This window comes from Epinephelus lanceolatus, chromosome 14 (assembly GCF_041903045.1).
Source record: "Epinephelus lanceolatus isolate andai-2023 chromosome 14, ASM4190304v1, whole genome shotgun sequence".
Lineage (NCBI taxonomy): Eukaryota > Metazoa > Chordata > Actinopteri > Perciformes > Serranidae > Epinephelus > Epinephelus lanceolatus.
In genome coordinates this window covers 21,809,344-21,830,518 of record NC_135747.1, presented here as the reverse complement: position 1 = coordinate 21,830,518, position 21,175 = coordinate 21,809,344, and the positions used below count along the sequence as shown (strand labels likewise).

At 41.2% G+C, this 21,175-nt stretch overlaps 1 protein-coding gene across 12 annotated transcripts in view; it reads right to left on the bottom strand.

The window, feature by feature from the left end:
• Positions 1–21,175, bottom strand: part of pkp4 (plakophilin 4) — a 124,649-nt gene that overhangs the window by 42,462 nt on the left and 61,012 nt on the right. For 5 of the 12 annotated variants that reach the window (XM_033617591.2, XM_078174463.1, XM_078174460.1 and 2 more), the window contains 4 exons: positions 12,333–12,464; positions 11,681–11,874; positions 9,174–9,756; positions 5,573–5,599 (listed from right to left, as the gene is read on the bottom strand). In XM_033617591.2, the coding sequence (XP_033473482.2) occupies positions 5,573–5,599; positions 9,174–9,756; positions 11,681–11,874; positions 12,333–12,464 (936 nt within the window). The remainder of the gene's footprint in view (positions 1–5,572; positions 5,600–9,173; positions 9,757–11,680; positions 11,875–12,332; positions 12,465–21,175) is intronic. The other 7 variants (XM_033617592.2, XM_078174468.1, XM_078174462.1 and 4 more) reach the window with 3 other exon arrangements.

Sequence of the window (21,175 nt, the reverse complement as noted above, 5' to 3'; positions counted from 1 at the left end):
GAGCAGAGGGCCTCTGGGGGTAAGGCGAGTGAAGATTTTAGATGTAGACAGCAGGCCAGACTGAGGTTGACCTCTGAAGCACTGAGCAGTTAAAAAGCGGAGCTCTGCGGGGGCATCAAAAGACCCTGCTCACCTCCAGCTGCATGACGAATGCATAAGAGCATGAATTAAATAGAGAAATGGTTAGTATATTTAAAAAATGGTTGCAGTCCAGATTAAGTAGCGGCTAAAGGCACCAAGCTGATGGTCAGCTGTTGGTCAATGTCGGGCCGTCGGTGAATGTCTGTCGCCCTAGTTCTTGCGGTGTGTCAGCATGCTGAATCAGTGTTGGAAATGGCAGAGCCTGTGGGTGAATGAAATCACTCTGATTTTGCAGTTCAGCTCAGTACAAGAAAATAGTAGTGAGGAAAGCAAACAAAGGTCAAGAGGGTGTGAGATCGAGACAAACTTGTTACATTATTTTAGTTTGTTTTTTTAGCAATTGAGCTCTTTAGAAGAAGTGGTTCGTAACTGGTTGTGTTTTTGTTCTCTAACACACAGCAACTTTGTCCTTTCAACATCTGGTTGTGTTGTTAATGTGATAACTGGGTCTTAATTCCACCCGTTGGTCTTCAAGTTTCCTGGTATGGAGAACTACCACCTCTAACAACCTTGGTTGTTGGCTGTGGTCTTTGTGGTGCGCTCAAACGCAACTTTCTAGCAGAGACATAAGCAACATGAGGTGATGCAACTGTTGGCTTTTGTTGCCACTAATTCTTTTATGTCGGTAACCCACATTCTTTTAAACAATAAAAGTGTGAGCAATGGGTGTCCTGGTCTGGTTTGGCAGTATTCAATTCAAGGTGTCTGAAGCCCCGTTTCCACCAAACACTTTCGGTATGGTACCTTTGGAACCAAAAGTAACCCTTCAGACATGGTGCCTAAACCCTAGGTCCACTAAGCATTTCCACCGCAAGCAGTCCTCTTAAATTTGGGCGGGGATATTGTCACTCACTGTTCCGTCCAGCACTCACTGTAATTCCTCATTACCGATGACACAGCTGGAAGTCTGCACCTCGTTTATCGTCCAAAGAACGAGGCTGCACGCCAGTATTTTCAGAACAAAATAAAACAGGCTGCAGCGAGAGTCTCTCTCCATGGGATGTTTAAAAATGGCGGGTTTGAGCATGTAGTCCTTCTAAGGAAAGCTCAGGTGTTTAGTGTTTTGTGCCGTAGCCCACAGGAGCAACACTCCGACATGCCGACATTTTGTGCAGGTGATCAGTGGAAGGGCAAGCTGTTCAATGCAAAGCAGCTTTGACAAAATACTAACCTGCCTGTCAAGATTATGTTAAACCTCAAATCAATTTCGTCACTGGCTGTGTTTACCATTACACTGCAGCAATTAAATGAAAGCAGGCATTTTAGACATCCTTGGATTTATAAACAAAGCTGTGAAGGCCGTGTTACAAGTTAAAGCTTTTTTTTTCAGGATGCTTTCTGGTTGATTTCCAATATCAGAAATCTTGGCTCCTTTGGCTATGCAACAGGTTGGCCTGTGCCAACAACACCCCACCCTCCTCCTCCTGACCACACTACATTGGTGGTTCCACTCTACACTGTTTATTTCCTGTGCTGAACATCAGTCCCGCTCCACACCTGCTACCTGGTGGTTTCTCCATTGTTTAAGAATTGCTTGGTGAAAAAAAAACCCAATATTTAATTATGTTTTTAATGAAAAATAAATTTATTTCCAACACGGTTTAACAAAGGCAATGCGCCACTTAATGCCATGCTTTTAGAGCAGCTTAGAGGGTTTTAGGCACTCCAGGGTGAATGTCTCTCAGCTTTTAGTGTCCTCTCTTGTGTTTTTTGGCAAAATGAGCCATTGTAGCTGCAACATATACTGTAGGTTCACAGTTTCAAACTCATCAATGGACTGTATTTAATACCAAAATCTGAGGCACAAGGGGTTGAACGTAACTATGGATTACATATAAACAAGTACTCTGAAATGGCAGGCATGTTGTTGTGCAGGGAGTAGGGAGTAAAACTGAATGCTGCTGCTGCTGCTTCTGCTGCTGTGTGCTGTAGTGGCTCACTCAATAGCCCAGGAAGCCTTTTACTTTGTGGCCGTGCACACAATAGCCACTAGCAGCAGCTTGGCAGGAAATCAGTTCAGCTTCTCTTGTTCAAAGGTTTAAAGTGGGAGGGTTAGTATATGAAGAGAGAGGAGGTAGCGGGAAGACAGGAGGAAAAGGCGGGAGCACCAGAGAAGAAAGCGGGGAGAGAATATAAGAAGGGGAGGAAAAGAAAGGATGAAAATGAAAGGAGGGTTAATGAGGCCGTCTAGGACCACCAGAGACTTCTCATCCCTTGTAAAGCCCGGCTGTGACCGAGTGACACGGACAGAATCTCCCTGGCACAGGAGCCTTCATGCATATCTCTCCCACTCAGCAGCCTGACTCCTGAAAGTAGCAACATTCAAACAACCTTAGAGGAGACTAATCCGTCTGCCTTCTTTATTCTGCTCCCCTGGTAGAAGGGCTGCAGTCACTTCTAAAAAGCATCTGCAAATTGTCAGGGAGAAATAACATACTGCTGTCTATTGAGGATGAATGGCCCACATTCCTGGTGCGTTATAGTCATTTAATTCTCCCCCTCAGCCCTCTCACCATGGCTTTAACAGATTGCACTTGGCAGAGGCTAGATGAAGGGCGGTGGCGGGCTTGGCGTGTGTTTGCTCGGGAGAAACAAACACTTAAATGGATGCAGCTGACTGAATTCCTCAACAAAAATAATTTACAAAAACCCTCACCAGACAAACAGGAGAACTGGAATGATCACCAGAAAAAAATGCTATAATTAAAAGTGAGAACAGTTGTGAAAAATATAGTAAACCAAGGTGAAAACGACCACGATGGCTTGGCTGTCAGGTTGAGAATGCACACACAGATATGCCATTTCCCTCCACTCTTTCTTTGTCCCACACTGCATTGAAATGGACACTGAGCGTAATGAGCACGTTATTAGGGACAATTTGTCTTCATTTTCCATTTTTCAACAGCAGAGGGAAGGCATGACTTCCTGCCAATGACAGTGGAGGAGGGGGAGTCAGGTGGGTGGTAGGAAAAAAACAGATAAGGGGAAAAAGAGAAGAGCACAGATCGGAGACAGAAAATTCAAGTTAAGGGCTAGAAGTCTGTTGAAAAGAGACCAAAGGAAAATACATAACGTGTGACAGTGCAAGGGAGAGGTGAGGAAAGGAGGCAAAACATCAACTGACAGATACTGACAGAGAGCCACCAACAGCAACAGTATCAAGGTTAGGCTGTCGGATGGCGTTTGCCAAATACTCGCAATTGAGCCTGATCATGTGATCATCCCATTTCCTTCTACTATGGCTCATCAAACACTTGTGACAAATTGCAGTGTTAGAGGTAAGGCTCCACTATAGCGAATGTGAGAGAAAGGGAGACAGTATGGGGGACAGCAGGGTGAGAAATACAGGAAGGAGAGGAGAATGAGGCTGGTGTCTCACTCTGCTTAGAGGACAGAGACTGACAACCCATTTGTGTCTGCTTGAGACATCATTACTCAGAGTAGTGTGATGTAACTGCCTACTTACAAGAACCACTGAGTGCACCTGAAAATGACACCTAATAAATAACATGTGATAGAAGGGAAACAAATAAGATGAGGAATTCTGGCAACAAAAGGTCACACTACAGTCACCAAGGAAAGCTGCTCAGCCCTGCAGCAAATATTTCCCAGTGGTCACTCGCGGTGTTGCAGCCAATAAAATCCCCAGTGGCCCAAAAAGCATTTCCCCCATTGACCACCACAGTAAAAGATACGTCTGTAAAACTGTTGACAGGACACCTCGGACTGCAAACGTCAATTACGAGTCTTTCTATTCTGAATTTTTGAGCCATGGTGGTTTTATATTCGTAACACTTTCCTCAAGCTGAGAAAGGCGATTTAAAAAACCATAACATCATCACAATGTAAAGTCTATGAGCCGAGCGGGAACTCCTTGGCAGGGCCAGCAGGCGAAACACTACTCCGCATAGTCAGTGGGCCACATACCGCGGAAGTTAACCCAGAAGCTGGAAAACTTTATTGCGGTATGCAGGTGAGCACAGGCCACCGGGAAGTGCGCCAGGTTTTGAAGCCAATTTTCATAGTGGCAAAACAGTGGTACTGCAATTTCTGATGCTCTGTGGCCCGAAACTACTTTTTCCCATCCACTTATATTTGAAAAGAGACGTCTGTTGACCAATGGATAATATTTTTTGAGCGCCACAACTCCGGTGAAATGACTCATTGCACTATCAACATTTAATCCTTTGGGACTGATCACATTTCGAAAGCCTAATGGAGCCACAAGATTAAATTATTATCCCCTATCAAGTTAGCGGAGCACTAAACTGGAAGTCAGCCACTCAGCCTTTGTCGGCGGCCAAAAGTCTCTAGTGTGCCTGCTCTGTGGGTCCATGATGCAGGAGCTATTCCAATAATCCCTGGATCATTGGGGTTATTTTATATTCAGCAGTTGAACCATTTTGGCTTCATGCGCCACTGGGCAACTCTAATAGGAATGAATGGGTCCCCGACGCCAATGCTGTATCCAGGTGTCTTAATACATCCATGCACAAATGAGTGAAGAGTTTGCTAGCACTAGCACAGATCCTAGCACCAAGGCCGAAACAAGCTCCCCATGATAGTTTTACAGTCAAACCCCAGCAGCAATCACACATCCGCATTTTCAGCCACTACGTCACATGATAAGAACATTTTTATGAATTTGTATATTTGTGAAATTTTTTTGTGGTTAAAGCAAATAAATGCAGCCCAACTTCCCTCTTCAATCTTTTGTAATGTTTAACAGCATTGTTTCATGGCCTTCTTGAGGCTTTCAAGTTAAAACACATTGAAGTCATCACTTATAGAAGTATTTCACTGCTGGAAAGGTGGTCTTCTCATTAACTCGAGCTGTTTTCGAGCAGATTGTTGTGATGCAAAGCTGGTAGAAAATCTGCTTTAAGAAATAAACATTTGTTTTAAACCAGTAGAAACCTTCTGATTTACATGACATGGAAACTAAAGCTGAAAATAACTCATGAACTTTAAATTAAGTGGTATTATGTGTATATTGTGATAATTATCGTTAGATTAATATAAAAAGAAAACATATTATGATACATTTTTGGCCATATTTCTCAGCCCCAACAATAATACCGCCATGCCGCCCTATTACTGTTATTATCATGAATAGCATTACAGTGGAAATTTGGGTTTTTGATCAGGCCCTGGTCATAAACTACTGCCGTGATTGTGGTTCTGGTTGGCCTGATTGTTTGGGCCCGATCACGTCTCTATTGCTGTGTAGATTACATAGTTAAACCACAATGTAGCATGTACTTCTAAAACTGATGACCCTAGAATAAACATGGTAAAAATGACGACTGGTTGAAGATAAATACTTAACCGACAACAAATAACAGAGACACTGCATGCAGCACCTACATGCAAACACAACACACTGAGGATGATGGGACACTGATGTCACACAACAACCAAAAATGTTCACCTTGAATGTCATCATCAACCAGGGCATCTGAGGATATCCCCAGGCAGCATGAAGTCAAGCAGAAAACAGTCCATTAACCTTGGAACCACAATGCAGTGATTTGCTAAACAAGTGCCTCCTCTATTTTTTTTTAAGGTAAACAAAGATTTACTTGGCTTTTACGGAGGAATCCTGCTTTCTTTCACCAGCTAAATGACTACTTTCATTGCTTTCTCCTTCTGAAAAGCCTTCATGTAAGACTGAAATTTCAACAAAAGGTGTGATTTTGCTACCTAATAACTGTGGTTTTCATTATTGTCAGAGCTACATTCTTATCTTCAGGAGATACCTTAAAAAGCAAGAGCTGAGAATGAATCAGTACACGCTGTCCTCTTCCTTTGGCTGTGGGGAAAAACTGCTGGGCTCCAGATTTAAACAAGATATGTGTTTGGCTAGAAAACATTCACCAGTCCTAAAAGGATGACACCCAAGCCACTATGGGCAGGGAGGTTTTCCAATTATTATCTTCCTGATCTCTTCAACAGCTCTGATTAAATTACACGCACACACAAACACACACAGTTATACAGCCACCTCATTTTGTCCTTGGTGAGCACCCACGATATAGCCGTGATAATGCACTCATGAAAATAATGGATTCGGTTGGACTTCCATAATGTGTCGTGGAGATGTTTTCCTCTACCCTCTCTATTATTCACTACATAGGTATATAATTAAATTGCTTATCGCTTATTTAACCTGCAAATTGAAAGTGCCTTTGCATAAACGCCATGTATACTTAACATTAACCAATATTCTTGATAAACTTGCTCAATATAAAGGGCAACTGAACCGTGGCTGAAAATATTGTTTTTGTATTCAGTGGTTAAACAGCTCACCCCGTTTTAAATGTGTTCCACAGCTTCAGAATATAAAAGGAGGAGTGTGTAGGATTTAGTGACATATAGTGGTGAGGATGGCAGATTGTCAACAGCTGAAACTTCTCCTGTATGCCAAGCATGAACTCCTGGTTAGGATTCCTTGGGTGTTCATTGCTCAGGAGGTTTTTATCAGGAGCTGAATTGCCCTTTCGCTAAGCCCCGCCCCTTTGTGACAGCCCAACAAGCTGTCAGAGTAAGCATGGAGCCCACACTATAAGTAACTGCACTTCCTGAAGAAACATTATCATATTTTTGGAAAAACGAAACAGTGATTCCAGAGAGAAGCAGACAGAGGGGTCTACAGTCTGTGTTTGAAGGATATATCCAGGATGTCAAACTGACTCAGCAGCAACAACAGGTTAAAAAGACAAAGATAGTTAGAAGCTAAACCCGAACTATAGGCTACAGATCACAGTGTAAAAGTGAACCACCACATCACTGCTGATCATCACAGAAGACAAAGAATATAAAGGGAAACTTTGCTGATATTGAACCAGCTGTGTGGCATCGCAATGTGTGCAGATGAACGGTGTTTGGCTTTGCCCCCGTGCCACTGCCAGCACCTTGACCGCCTCTGGACAGGCAGGGATCTCCAGGGGAAGTCAAACAACGTTCATCTGCGCACACTATGATGACACACAGCTGGTTGAATATCACCAAAGTTTCCCTGCCTCCCTTCACTGGTTCCTGTACAGCAGGGTCTGTATTTCTTTCACTGTTATAATCATTAAAAAGCAAACGCAGCATGTGTATACATTCAGTAGACTATATCATCAGTAGCTAGCTAGCTAGCTAGCTAACCCTACACTTCTCAGGGTTTGATTTTGGTTTTAGAACAGGAAAGAAACGTATATCTTTTTCCAACCTCTCCAGGTAATGAGTATCATTGCCCCAGGCACAACATTTAGCTCCAAATCCACAAAATCAGCCTGAAAATGAAGGAAATCTGAAAGGATTGCATTAGAGTCAATGGAGCACAGCTGTGTTGTTGATGGACACTGGTCTGAGTCGGCCCAATGTTACATTATGATTGGCCAGTTTGCGTCGGAGGGCAGGACTTCACAAAGGGTCAATTATCCGCAAAGGTCTCTTCCTCTCCAAAACAAAGGCCAGGTGATTAGAACTTGATAAAAAAAAGGCTAAATAATAGTTTCACATTCAAAAATCAGTGTTTTCCGATGCTGTTTGTTGCAGAGGGGCTGCTATCTACAGTGGCTGTGAGAAAATGCAAAAATGGCCCTATATAGAGCCAGTGTTTGGTTTGTCCACTCAGGGCTACTATACAAATACAGCAGTGCAACATGAAGATATCCGTGGACAAGGACCTGCTCCTTATGTATATATAAAGGCTCATTCTAAGGTAACAAAAACGCAATGATTCTTATTTCCAGGTGATCCTAAACTAAGAAAAACATACTTATATTATATTAAATTTCTGCCAATATATCTCCCTAAATCCCACACACCTGGACACTGAATGAAAAAAATACTTAACAGCCACATGTTAGCTGTGTGGGCTACTATATCACAACTACCTGATTCTATTATTAACAGCAAACCTAACTATGATTAGCAGTCTATTATACTCTTTGAGCTAATATTTGTCTTCTTGCAGGAACTATGTTCTGGCTCCCCTCCAGGACAACCGCCGACCTCACAGTCTCTGTTTATTTTCAGATTCAGTATGCTGCGCACAGAGCCAACAACAGGCCAACAGAAAATGTATCACTGTCCAAATATTTACAGCCCGTATCACAAAATCCTCTACTCAAGAAGTTCAGGAGACTTTATGAAATGAAATTATGTAGCGGCCTAAAAAGCTGAATTCCATGCTAAAAGTGTATATTTCTTTTCCATTAGATTAATATTTTCTATTAATCACTGACATATATAAATCTATATATATATACACTGACAAATGATAACTTCTGATGCTCACAGCTTAAATTAAGAATTTCTTGCAAAAAAAGGTTATGAGATCCTTTATTTTACTTCTCAAACATTATTATTTGCAGGTAAAGATAATTATGAAAGGTAGAGAAAAAAGATGATAGGAATAATTTTTTCTATTACATCACAACTTATCTGGCTTTTTCTTTTATTTCCTGCACAGGAAATTAAAAATTTTCTTTCAGCTGTTGCAGAGGTGATTTGTTGTTTTATTAGAATTACATATGTGCATATGGGTTTATATATATGTATGTGTGTTATGTCTGTTGTAAATTCTTTAGTTATGTTTGTGTATTAAAAAAAAAATTCCTTGCGTATTTCATCATTTAAAGGAAAATCTGAATATATGGAAGCATTTTATCTAAACCTGTATTCGCTCTACTACTGATGTTGGAGATGTGGCTCTATACAAGCACGGACACACCCACACACACACCATGCACACATTATGGCATATAGAGATTCACACAGCTATGAGCCAATGGAAAAGAAGGGACAGCCAGGAAAGCACCATGTTCTCTTTTTCTCTCTAATGTGATAGGTGCTATTTTACTACTGCTGTTGCTCTTGGACCTTTTGTATACAAAACACTGCAGCAAAACAATATAGCCAGCTGTAAATAGTTATTATCTACAGATATGAGAGTCTAAGTGAGTCTAAGCAGGCTTCTGCGCTCATACACTATAAATAGCAGTGTTTGTCTATGTGTATGTGTGTGTATGCATGAGCACCTGTGAGGCTGTCAGGTCGCGTCATCCTTTCGTAAATGTCGTAACTCTGGGGTCCATAGGGGTCAGTGTTGTGGAGCATGGAGCGGGGCAGAGTGGAGCTGTAGTGCTGAGGCACAGCAGTCATACTAGCTCTGACTGGAGACGATGAGTGAGTAGGCTGCTTGGTCAGTGGAGGGTTGATGCTCTCCACCATCGTCAGCGGCGAGCCCATGCGGCCCGATGATGACCCCGCAGAGGCCTGATAGGGCGATGTTGTCCGGCTGACGCTCCCCGATCGCGAGTTCGTGGAGCCCATGCGTCGTAGTGCAGCAGGGGAGTTTTTCTGTGTGGAGTAGGGTGAGTTGTTGCCACCCCCGCCGGTGGTACTGGTACGCTGGGCAGAGGGCAAGGTCGTAGAGAAGATGCTGGAGAGAGGTTTGGGTTCAGTTACGATGGGGGAGCCGTAGGCACTGCCAACTGAGGTACGCAGGGAGCCGCGGGAGGGGGACATACTGCTGGCGTAGGCTGGCGAGTGAGAGCGAGAAGGCACTGAGCTTACCCTCCGCATAGCACGACCAGGCACTGCTGTTGTGACTGCTGGAGCCTGCAAGTCAGAAAGAAAACTTGAATTACTGCCTGGTGGTTGTATGCCTGGACCAACCAGTCAAGTTGCAGTTAAAATCCATGTCTGTCCAGATTAATATGACATATGTAGTGAAGATTTGAGGGACTTTAATGAAAAGGTATTAAGTGTATTTAGGCGAAATGGAAGTTGTCATTATATTAACGTATAATTCCAGGGCATAATTTTCGGTGAGAAACATACTGTCATCACTAAGAGACACTTATACAGAGGAGTGCAGAGGACTGATAGAGAGCTTTGTCACATGGTGCAACAACAATCACCTGAAGCTCAATATCAGCAAAACCAATGAGCTTCTGGTGGACTAACACAGGAGCGGGACACAACACAAACCATGACAGTAGACAGTGCTTCAGATATGGTTGTTACTGCAAAGAAGTTGCATATTCTAAAACATGGATGTTTCAGACACATCTTCAACCCAGCAAAACAGGAGATCTGTACGATAAGCACAGTTTCAAGGTGGACACCCAAGATTAGTGTCACCAGTTCAGTTCTCCCCTTCTGTTGCTTATGGTGTGGAACGGCGGCCAGTAACATAATGATGTCGCAGTGAAGTTGACCTTTGGGATATGAACTCTCATCACTTCCTTGTTTTAGCCTATTAGACATTTATGTAAAATTTTGTCATAAATAGCGCATGAATTCTTGAGTAATGGCTGAAAATGTATTTTATGAGGTCACAGTGACCTTGACCTTTGACCACTAACATCTAATCAGTTCATCCGTGAATCCAAGTGGACGTTTGTGCCAAATTTGAAGAGCCTCTCTCAAGGTGCTCCTGACATATAGCATTTACAACATTGGGATGTACATACGTACAGACCTGGAAACATAATGTCTCTGGCCACGGCAGTCGCTGGCACGGAGGCATTACAATGCGACTACATGCATTTTCTTTAGTCCTTCAGGATCTATGTAATCATTAACAATTAGGCAATGGATGATAAAAAAAAATTCAGGTCCTGATTAGCCTGGCCAAAAGTAACTGTAGTTCATGATAATTACCTGATCATCAAAATGTGCTTCAAACTCTTAAAATGACCCTAAAACAAACTGGATTCACTTTACCTTACATCTAGTTAAGAAACAAATATCTTTTGCATTACAGATAGGGCACACTTGTTTTTTTAGTGAACGCTATCTATTTTGAGTATTTGAAATGGCGTCCTTGATAAAGATCTTTGACATTTTTGAGGTTGGTGTAGATGCAGCCTGTTTTTGCAGCGTCTCTTTCAATGGTGGTTGACAGGCAGTCTCTTGGGGTGCTGCTGGACATGATATTCACCATTATCCCCATAATGGAAATTCACCATGGTCAACTTAATGTGAGTGTTTTTATCGTAATCTGCGATAAAATCTTGTATCGTCCCACCCCTATTAACAATCATGTTGTAATCTCTGCTATAAACTGACATGTGTCATGACATTGACATGCTGAATAACACAGCATTATGTAAACCAATTTATTACAGGGCATGACTTTACTCTAGGCTGCATTTATTTCCTCTCTTCCACCCCCCACTCTGTTGTGTGTGACAGTGCCATTTGGTTTCTCAGTGGTCTGTGTACAACACTGTATGAAGCATGATTATGTCGCCGTGCTTGGTGCACTATGTGCCTTCTGTGCCTTTAAGCATTACGTCCCTACCTTCACTGAAAAACATGCAACAGCAATTTTGATGTTTCTCTTTTGTTGTCATGAATTAAAAGCTAACAGTCAGTTATGTAATTAAATTTCACAAGCCCTTGAACATTGTGAACAATGACGGTCAAATTAAAAAATATAGTGAATAGACGGTAGTCTTACTCAGAGGATAATACATTTGAGATGTATTTTGTGCTTGACAACAGCAATATGTTGGACGTAGATTGCTGGCAGTACCTGGGCTGAAGCCTGGCCCTCGGCCCTGGCATTCCTCCCCAGGGTACCAGTGCCGGCGCCAGGGAAGGAGTGCTGCATCCTCAGCTCAGCCTTGCCCAGGTTCTGGCTGCTGAGGTAGCCGCTGCTGGCATCCTGGTAGCCACTGTCCGAGTACGAGTTCATCTGAGTTGAGCTACGCGAATTCCCTGCGGACCCTAAAGAGAACATGACCAAAAAAGAAGATAAAAATGAGAGATGGAAAGACAGAGAGAAGAGAGGAGAGGGACTGAAGAAGAAGGAAACAGACACATCATACATGGTTTCATAATAGACATGACCTTTACCTAGACGGTATTACTAATGACAAATGGCACAGCAGGAGGAAAACTGTTCTGCCACCCCTATAATTCAGTCTGCCATGCTACATCATTCAGGCTTTCATAAGCTGTGTTGAGAGATCAGCTGTTATCAGTGACACTTACAGTATAAAGTATGGAAAAAGACAGAGGTGCAAGACGGAACAGGCTTTCTGTCTCACCAGAAGAGAGGTAAAGACACAATTTGTAGTGGGAGGATTGCCACATACGCTTAGATGGACAATGCTAAGGTAAGAAAACGATGCGAGTTAGGGAAAAGATAGGCTGCAGACGATAGAGGGAAGGCAATAACAGACCCTCACTTTCATGGAGGGAGGACTGCTCCGGGGAGTACAGAGACACCTGCTCTGACTCAGTCCTGATGCGGTAGCTGGGCGACTGGGAGCTGTCAGTCACCCGAGACTTGGTGTCCCCCGAGGCGGAGGCATCTGGGAAGACACAGTAGAGCAGGGAGTCAGACACAGAGAAAGAGCTTCGAGTCTGAAACAATTACAGAGTTCTGGCTTTGAATGGGAAGATTATAATAGCCAATAAAGCAGTCAACAATTGATGGAGTTGAGAGGAAACAATAACAGACAATAATTTCTGCAACATTAGTTTTACGCTTGTGTACAGTTGGAGTCATTAAATTTTACTGCCATACTAATTTGGGAAGGCAAAGTTGGGTAGCATGTCACTTCAACTATGCATACAGCTATGCTCTAAATAGTTTCACTGCCCGAACATTTCCCTACGTCCCCCTTCTCGTCACGCATGAAAACAACCAGTGTGGCAAACAGGAACTAGAATTAGCCCTCTGATGTCCCTGTGCGCAATGTTTCCCCATAATCACAATCTAGTTAAGCGTGACCAGTGTCAATGGGTTACTCTGCAATCACTACAACAATAGGCAGCAAGTGGAGGGGAACAGGGAGGCAAACATTGGCAGCCAGAGTCTGTCAAATCCTGCCCGATTAGCTGGTGTGAGAACGAGAGTCGAATCCCATGAAAAAGCCACCTTGTTGCCCAAGCTGACCTGTTGAATAAATCTGTTGACACATAAGCCTAGTGTGGTGTTTGACAACCTGGCATTTTGCACTTCCACCTCTGAAGATATCAGGGTGTTTGCCCATTTACAGATGGGACTCAAGCAGGTCTCAGTGCAGACTGCCAGAATACACATTTGGCAAGGCCTGCCTTTCCTCTGTGCCTTCAGAAAGTTCTGTATCAAACATCCTCACTATTTGCAAAACACCTTGCAAATTGTGTCACTTTCAACAGCGCTGCCGTTTCTAATTTAATACGTAACCCTGCTTAAAAATAACAACCTTATAAATTTTAGTTTCTGTTTAGTCTTGCCGTCTCACTCACCCACTCACTGTTTCTTGTGTACTGTCTCTCTTTCTTTGTCTTTTTCTGTTTTTGACAAAATATCCATCCCTGGTTAAGAATTCTGGAGCAAAAAGGCAAAAGATTTATGGGCTGGTTGATGGTGAGATGTACTCACGTCCTGTAGCCAGAGGAAACGTGCTACCTCAACTACTAATGTACAGTTTTAGCCCACTAACTATCCCACTACTGGCTATGGTACTACAGTACTTTCAATAAAGCAATCATACTATCAAATTCACAAAAACTCTGTCTGAATACATTGCTCTTCTTAATGGGTTCAGTTGACTATTTAATCTGCAATTTCCTATGACCTGTATCCCAAACACACACCATGTGAAACTGTATGTGGGCAACTGTGCACTCAATGGGTATGGACTATTTTGTAATTAATCCAATGATACCACAGCATCACAGGTGAACTTAATTAAATTGTCGTGCAAAAGACTCAAGGTCATAATGCCTTTGCAACATTGTAAATCACAAACATGTAGAGTGGAGGGTGTGCACATTCAAAAACCTTTCACAGGTGCTTGATCAAAAAATCAAATGAAGGCAAGAATCAGTCAAAAGATCTGCACACTGTATTAAAAGCTTCCTGCATTTTTAGTGTGCACTGTTTCCATCTAAAAGATTTATAAAAGATATAAACACAAACACCTGAGTGATGAATATGTCTGTGTCTATATATTGCTTGTTCTGCTTTGTGATAGCGAGTTGACAATGCCTCAAAAAACCTCTGTTAGATTGAAATGTTGCAAGGTTACAATAGCCGAGAGCTTTTAATACAGTGTGCAGATCTTTTGTGTGATTCTAACTTGTAAATCACACCTTGACAGAACCAGGTGACGTTTTGTCAGCAAAGCAACATGACAGTATGAAAACATCATAGTTGAGAAATGTGGGCTCCTTCACTCATCAGTATGACAACACTGACACCACGGAGTCACTCATGACAAAACTGCTGCTGTTAGTTGAAAGCTGGATTTGAACTATATATTGTTTATGCCAGAAAGCCTATCTGAATGTGGTCCAAACCTTCCTGCCACCACAGACTAATAGGCCTGCAGACAAATTACTACAGAGGACACTAAACAAAATAGTATAGGAAACCATCTGGTAAACCTGTGCTGCTTGAATTAATTAAAAGGAAATATACAGCGGGTGACAGCGACCGGGAGAGGTAATGTGACAGATAGAGATAATAATACACATAATATACCTCATCCAGCTGGGGGTGGGTGGTTACTGCAGCACCCTCAGAGCCTCTCCTTCCTGGGGTCATTGAAAACTTTCCTCAGTACTTACAATGAATTTTCATACATTGCAGTGGATCGGCGATTATTAATTAAGGATAGACCGATACATCGGCTGGCTGATATATCGGGCCGATATTTGAGTTTTTTACTCTTATCGGCATCGGCCGATACGCATGTGGGTTCGCGGATTTATTTTTCCCTGGCATGATTTACAGACAGGCATCCACGGGCAGCTCTGTGTTGCCGGAAGACCCTGCAGCGCACATGCAGCGAATCCTACTGTGTACAGTAGTTGTTGTTTTATTTATGCTTCAGCTTAAATATTTGTTTATTTTATAAAGACATTACTGGAAGATTTAAGAGCACTGAACTCTTTTTTTATTTGAATGTATAATAATGATAATAATATTCTACCTGTTCTACCTCAACTTTCCATCTTGTTTTAGTATTTTTTACTGTTCAATAAATGTTTCTTATTTTAAACTTGAGATCTGTAATATTTGTTATCATTGTGTCATTTTTTTGATGTAAATTGAGGGAGCAAAAGCAGTATCGGCCCCAAATATCGGCTCAAGAAAATCGGCAGTCCATAATCGGTCATCAGCTAAGGGTGATGGAAAAAAATCGGTATCGGCATCGGCCCTAAAAAATCCATATCGGTCTATCCCTATTATTAATGAATCTCATTTTTCTCCTTTTATTTGAATATTTTTCAGAGATTGAGGGCCACGTACTGAGGAATATGCTTTGGTCAAGTATTGCACCCCAAGGTAACACTGTATAACAACCATCATTTATAAATGGTAAGTTGATAGTTCATCAAACATTTATCATTAACAAACAATGAAATTATAATAATGTTTACTAATTATTGGTAATGCTTTAATTTAGAGTGTTTCAGCAGTTTATTGTTGCACACATATAATTTTATATACTATATTTGTCAAGTATTTGTCAATAATAAATCATTAGTCTACTAAAAACATTATTTGGATACCCGTAGTTACGCAGATGACACACAACTGTACATCTCTGCTGAACCAAACAATGCTGTGGCCATAAACTCCATTACTAGCTGTCTTCTGGCAATAAATAAATGGATAAGCAATAATTTCTTAAAGGGCTTGTCAGCCCTAAAACAAAAAGAGAAATGCTTCTTAATAATCTGGGAAATTTAACTCCCTGGATTAAATCAGAGGTTACAAGTCTTAGCGTGATCCTTGATTCAGATCTAAGCTTCAAGTCCCACATTAACAAGCTGATGAGAACATAATTTTTCCACCTCAGGAACATAGCCATGGTATGACCATTTCTGAATGAAAAATATTTTGAGAATTTGATCCATGCCTTTATTTCAAGCCAACTTGATTACATTATAGCACTTTTAATGGCCTCCCAAAAAACACCACTGAGAGACTTCAGCTCAGTCAAAACTGCAGCTCAGCTACTAACCAGTACCAAGAGGAGAGAGCACATCAGGCCAGTCGTTGCTGCTCTGCACTGACTTCCCGTTAGATTTAGAATTGATTTTAAGCTCCTCCTCATTGTATACAAAGCTCACATGGGCTGGGACTGTCAATTACACCCCAAAGCTATGGAACACACTACCTGTAGATATCAGGGAAGCTAGCTCACTAAATATTTTTAAAAGAAAGCTAAAAACGTATCTGTTCACTTTAGCTTTTAACTAGCTCTGACTTCCTGATACAGGTCTGAAACTCTTTTTTTATTTATTTATTTATTTATTTTTTTTACATTTTTACTTTTCATTTATGCTTCACGCTGCTGCAACTCTAGCAGTAGTAGTAGTAGTATATAGTTGCAGCTGATGATTACAATACCTTGGTAAATAGTCAATAAAGACTGTAATATAGTATATAAAAAGTTATAATGTGTAAAACAATAGACTGTTAAAATACTATAAATCATGCATTACTAATAATTAGTAAACATTATTCATTAAATTTCATTGTTTATTATCTGTAAAATAACAATTGGTTATGGTTATTACATAGTGTTAACTATCCCAGTGCCCTTTGGTTAGATGTCCTGACATATAGAGAGAACGTTAATCATTCACATATCATGCAGGCGATAGAAGAGACTTGTTAAAATATTTACAGTAAAACATAGAGACGGTCCTTTGAGATCAAAAAGCATTCATATGTCCTTTAAATGTAAGTAATGACACGAATGAACAAGTCTTTTGTCTCCTTCCACCCTGGCAGTGACTCTGCGTCTGGCACACAGTGTGTCGTTTCAGACCACAGGGTTTTTGCACTGAGCCTTGACCCTGTTTGATAAATGAGATGCCAAAAAGCCAGAACAGAGGAGGAACAGGAAGAGCAGGAGACAGCAAGAAAGAAAGAGAGACAGAAGCTCTTTTTCACACACTGAAGATGAAACATTACTGGCTCCGGTTGCCCATGTATGATAGGGTTTTTTGGCATTCATAATCAGGTCTTTTATATGTAATAATTTAATGTTGTTTAATGTTGAGTATTTTCATTAAGACACTGGAGAAAGGAGTTGTGAGCTCTTTTACAGGTTACCTTGGTGGTAGACATTAAAACTTATTGTGCAGTTGAATGTTAATCTCTACTGCTTTAGCTCACTAACCCCAGTTCGCAAAGCCTCCTGTGGCACCCAATACATTTTCTTACCTATTCATAATGTGTTAGATCACTTTTTGTTGGCATTTTACAGGATTTAAAGAGCATTTTTTAGGTTGCTGTCCCCAGTTATGTGTTGAAAAATTATGTGAATTTAAAAAATATATATCTGTGTATAAACCACAGTGGCATCTGGACTTGTTTTTGATGGGCATGTTTCATGTCTACCTTAAAACTGAGAAACCAGACGAGTCACATAATGGAGAGTGGCCATGCTAGGTCAAGTTTACTGATAATAAATCTGGATTCTTGTGCTAATTCTGAGACTGGTGAGGCTGAAAATACATATTCATAAGCATATAAAAGGACCACAGCAGTATAATTATGAGCCTGCTAGGCATCCAATGGGCTGAAAACAAGAAGAAAAAGAGCAGAGATAATTGCTACTGGTGAGAAACTGAGCTGTGGCGTGAGTAGAACCAGAGGAGAGCTGGGCAGGTGTCTTGGTGAGTAACTGATGTTAAATACATTACATATTACATTTGCAGTAACAATAATAACGTCTGCTAATATAGCTTGTTAAAAACATGAAATCATCCATTAACTTTTAAACCAGTTGTGATTAAATGAAAATGCCTTTTTAACCCTTCTGTATCACCTCTCTGGACGTTTTGTGCACCGTTTTAACAAGATAGAGCCAAAAACTCAATTCATATTCATATTTTAATATCAAAATCTAATCATATTTTCTTCCTGTAACACAAAAAAAAGATTATGCAAGCTAGTACCAACCAATTCCAACCAATTATACTGCAACATCCTCCCATCAATAAATCTGCAACTTTTAGCCACACAGAGCTAGTCAGCTAGTTAGCAACAGCATGGTACATCAGTGTGTCTTCATATCCCCAAAATACCGTGGTTACAGGCCGCAGGCTAGAATTTCTTCACTTTGAGGACAGCTTCTTGACGATATGAAAAACCAGTAAAAATCATTTAAAAAAAAAAAAAAAAATTAAGAACATAGAATTGCAACAAAGAAGTTATACAGTTTTGAATTTTAACCTGTTGGCCTTCAAATATTCAGTAAAAACTAAACAAGAATTATCTCTCATTTCTTTAGTTTGTGACAACAACAATAACTCAGAGTAAGATTCAGATTCTGTATACAATATTAATAGTTCAACAAAATAAAATACTACTACCACTAATTACACATTTAAACAGCTTCCAAATACAAAAAAAGTGTACTGGGATCTATATATGTGTAAATAAACAGGCAGTTTCCTTCTTTTAGCAAAATCCTAAATGATTGAGTTGTTTTTTTCCACCTGGACCTTCATTCTCTGCCATTTCTCCTCTAGTCATCACGCTGTAATCTGTGACAGGCTGTTATGTTACCAGAACTATTGCACATTTGCATATACAGTACAGGCCAAAAGTTTGGACACACCTTCTCATTCAATGCGTTTTCTTTATTTTCATGACTATTTACATTGTAGATTCTCACTGAAGGCATCAAAACTATGAATGAACACATGTGGAGTTATGTACTTAACAAAAAAGGTGAAATAACTGAAAACATGTTTTATATTCTAGTTTCTTCAAAATAGCCACCCTTTGCTCTGATTACTGCTTTGCACACTCTTGGCATTCTCTCCATGAGCTTCAAGAGGTAGTCACCTGAAATGGTTTTCCAACAGTCTTGAAGGAGTTCCCAGAGGTGTTTAGCACTTGTTGGCCCCTTTGCCTTCACTCTGCGGTCCAGCTCACCCCAAACCATCTCGACTGGGTTCAGGTCCGGTGACTGTGGAGGCCAGGTCATCTGCCGCAGCACTCCATCACTCTCCTTCTTGGTCAAATAGCCCTTACACAGCCTGGAGGTGTGTTTGGGGTCATTGTCCTGTTGAAAAATAAATGATCGTCCAACTAAATGCAAACCGGATGGGATGGCATGTCGCTGCAGGATGCTGTGGTAGCCATGCTGGTTCAGTGTGCCTTCAATTTTGAATAAATCCCCAACAGTGTCACCAGCAAAACACCCCCACACCATCACACCTCCTCCTCCATGCTTCACAGTGGGAACCAGGCATGTGGAATCCATCTGTTCACCTTTTCTGCATCTCACAAAGACACGGCGGTTGGAACCAAAGATCTCAAATTTGGACTCATCAGACCAAAGCACAGATTTCCACTGGTCTAATGTCCATTCCTTGTGTTTCTTGGCCCAAACAAATCTCTTCTGCTTGTTGCCTCTCCTTAGCAGTGGTTTCCTAGCAGCTATTTGACCATGAAGGCCTGATTGGCGCAGTCTCCTCTTAACAGTTGTTCTAGAGATGGGTCTGCTGCTAGAACTCTGTGTGGCATTCATCTGGTCTCTGATCTGAGCTGCTGTTAACTTGCGATTTCTGAGGCTGGTGACTCGGATGAACTTATCCTCAGAAGCAGAGGTGACTCTTGGTCTTCCTTTCCTGGGTCGGTCCTCATGTGTGCCAGTTTCGTTGTAGCGCTTGATGGTTTTTGCGACTCCACTTGGGGACACATTTAAAGTTTTTGCAATTTTCCGGACTGACTGACCTACATTTCTTAAAGTAATGATGGCCACTCATTTTTCTTTAGTTAGCTGATTGGTTCTTGCCATAATATGAATTTTAACAGTTGTCCAATAGGGCTGTCGGCTGTGTATTAACCTGACTTCTGCACAACACAACTGATGGTCCCAACCCCATTGATAAAGCAAGAAATTCCACTAATTAACCCTGATAAGGCACACCTGTGAAGTGGAAACCATTTCAGGTGACTACCTCTTGAAGCTCATGGAGAGAATGCCAAGAGTGTGCAAAGCAGTAATCAGAGCAAAGGGTGGCTATTTTGAAGAAACTAGAATATAAAACATGTTTTCAGTTATTTCACCTTTTTTTGTTAAGTACATAACTCCACATGTGTTCATTCATAGTTTTGATGCCTTCAGTGAGAATCTACAATGTAAATAGTCATGAAAATAAAGAAAACGCATTGAATGAGAAGGTGTGTCCAAACTTTTGGCCTGTACTGTATGTAGTTTTTTGTTAAGCCATGAGTGTCACATAGGTTAACATTACCAAAGGTGTATGAGAAAACTACACCGACTCCTGTGTGTGCAAGGCAAGAGAGGAGAGGGAGAGACACTGTGCTGCTGCCAGAGGAGCCGCTGAATGAGTTCGGTCTGAGCGGTAAATCCCTTAAAGAGTCTGAGAAGTCCGGGGATGGTCATAAAACATTCAGGACGCCACAGTTAATTCCACACTACTGAAGCTGCTCCTCTCTTTGGAATCAACGCTCAGTCTGTAATAATTTCGCATTCCGCCATGCTTGTTAACAGTAACACTATGGCGTCAACGCCAACAAATATTAATATTGCGAGTATCACGATATGATATGGCACACCCCTAATGGCAGCTTGAGATTATGGACAAGACAAAGACATTTACAGTGGACTGCTTCAGGAGCTAACATTACATGGAGTCTACAATGTGCTTTATCTCTCTCATCCTGCCAGATACCACTATCCCGTCGGCTAACACTGTTGGGGCCTCGCTGTTATGACACGGCCACAACAATCAAACGGTTTGTTTTCATTTCCAAAATAATTTATTATTATTATTATTGGTACTTATTTGTTCATTCATTCATCTCTATTCCGTTTTACTGGGAAATACATCTCAGCACAGAAGCTAAAGTCCCTCCAGATTTCACTTGAACTTTAAGGACAAGTTCTGTAAGAAATGCAAATTACAATTTGCTCTTTAAAGATGTTGAAGAGTTAGTACACATGACTGTTGTCTAAAAGGGGAATTACAAAAATGTGGCTAGATCCCGAGTATGCACATAGTCACTTTTCATTTTGAATGACATGAAGAT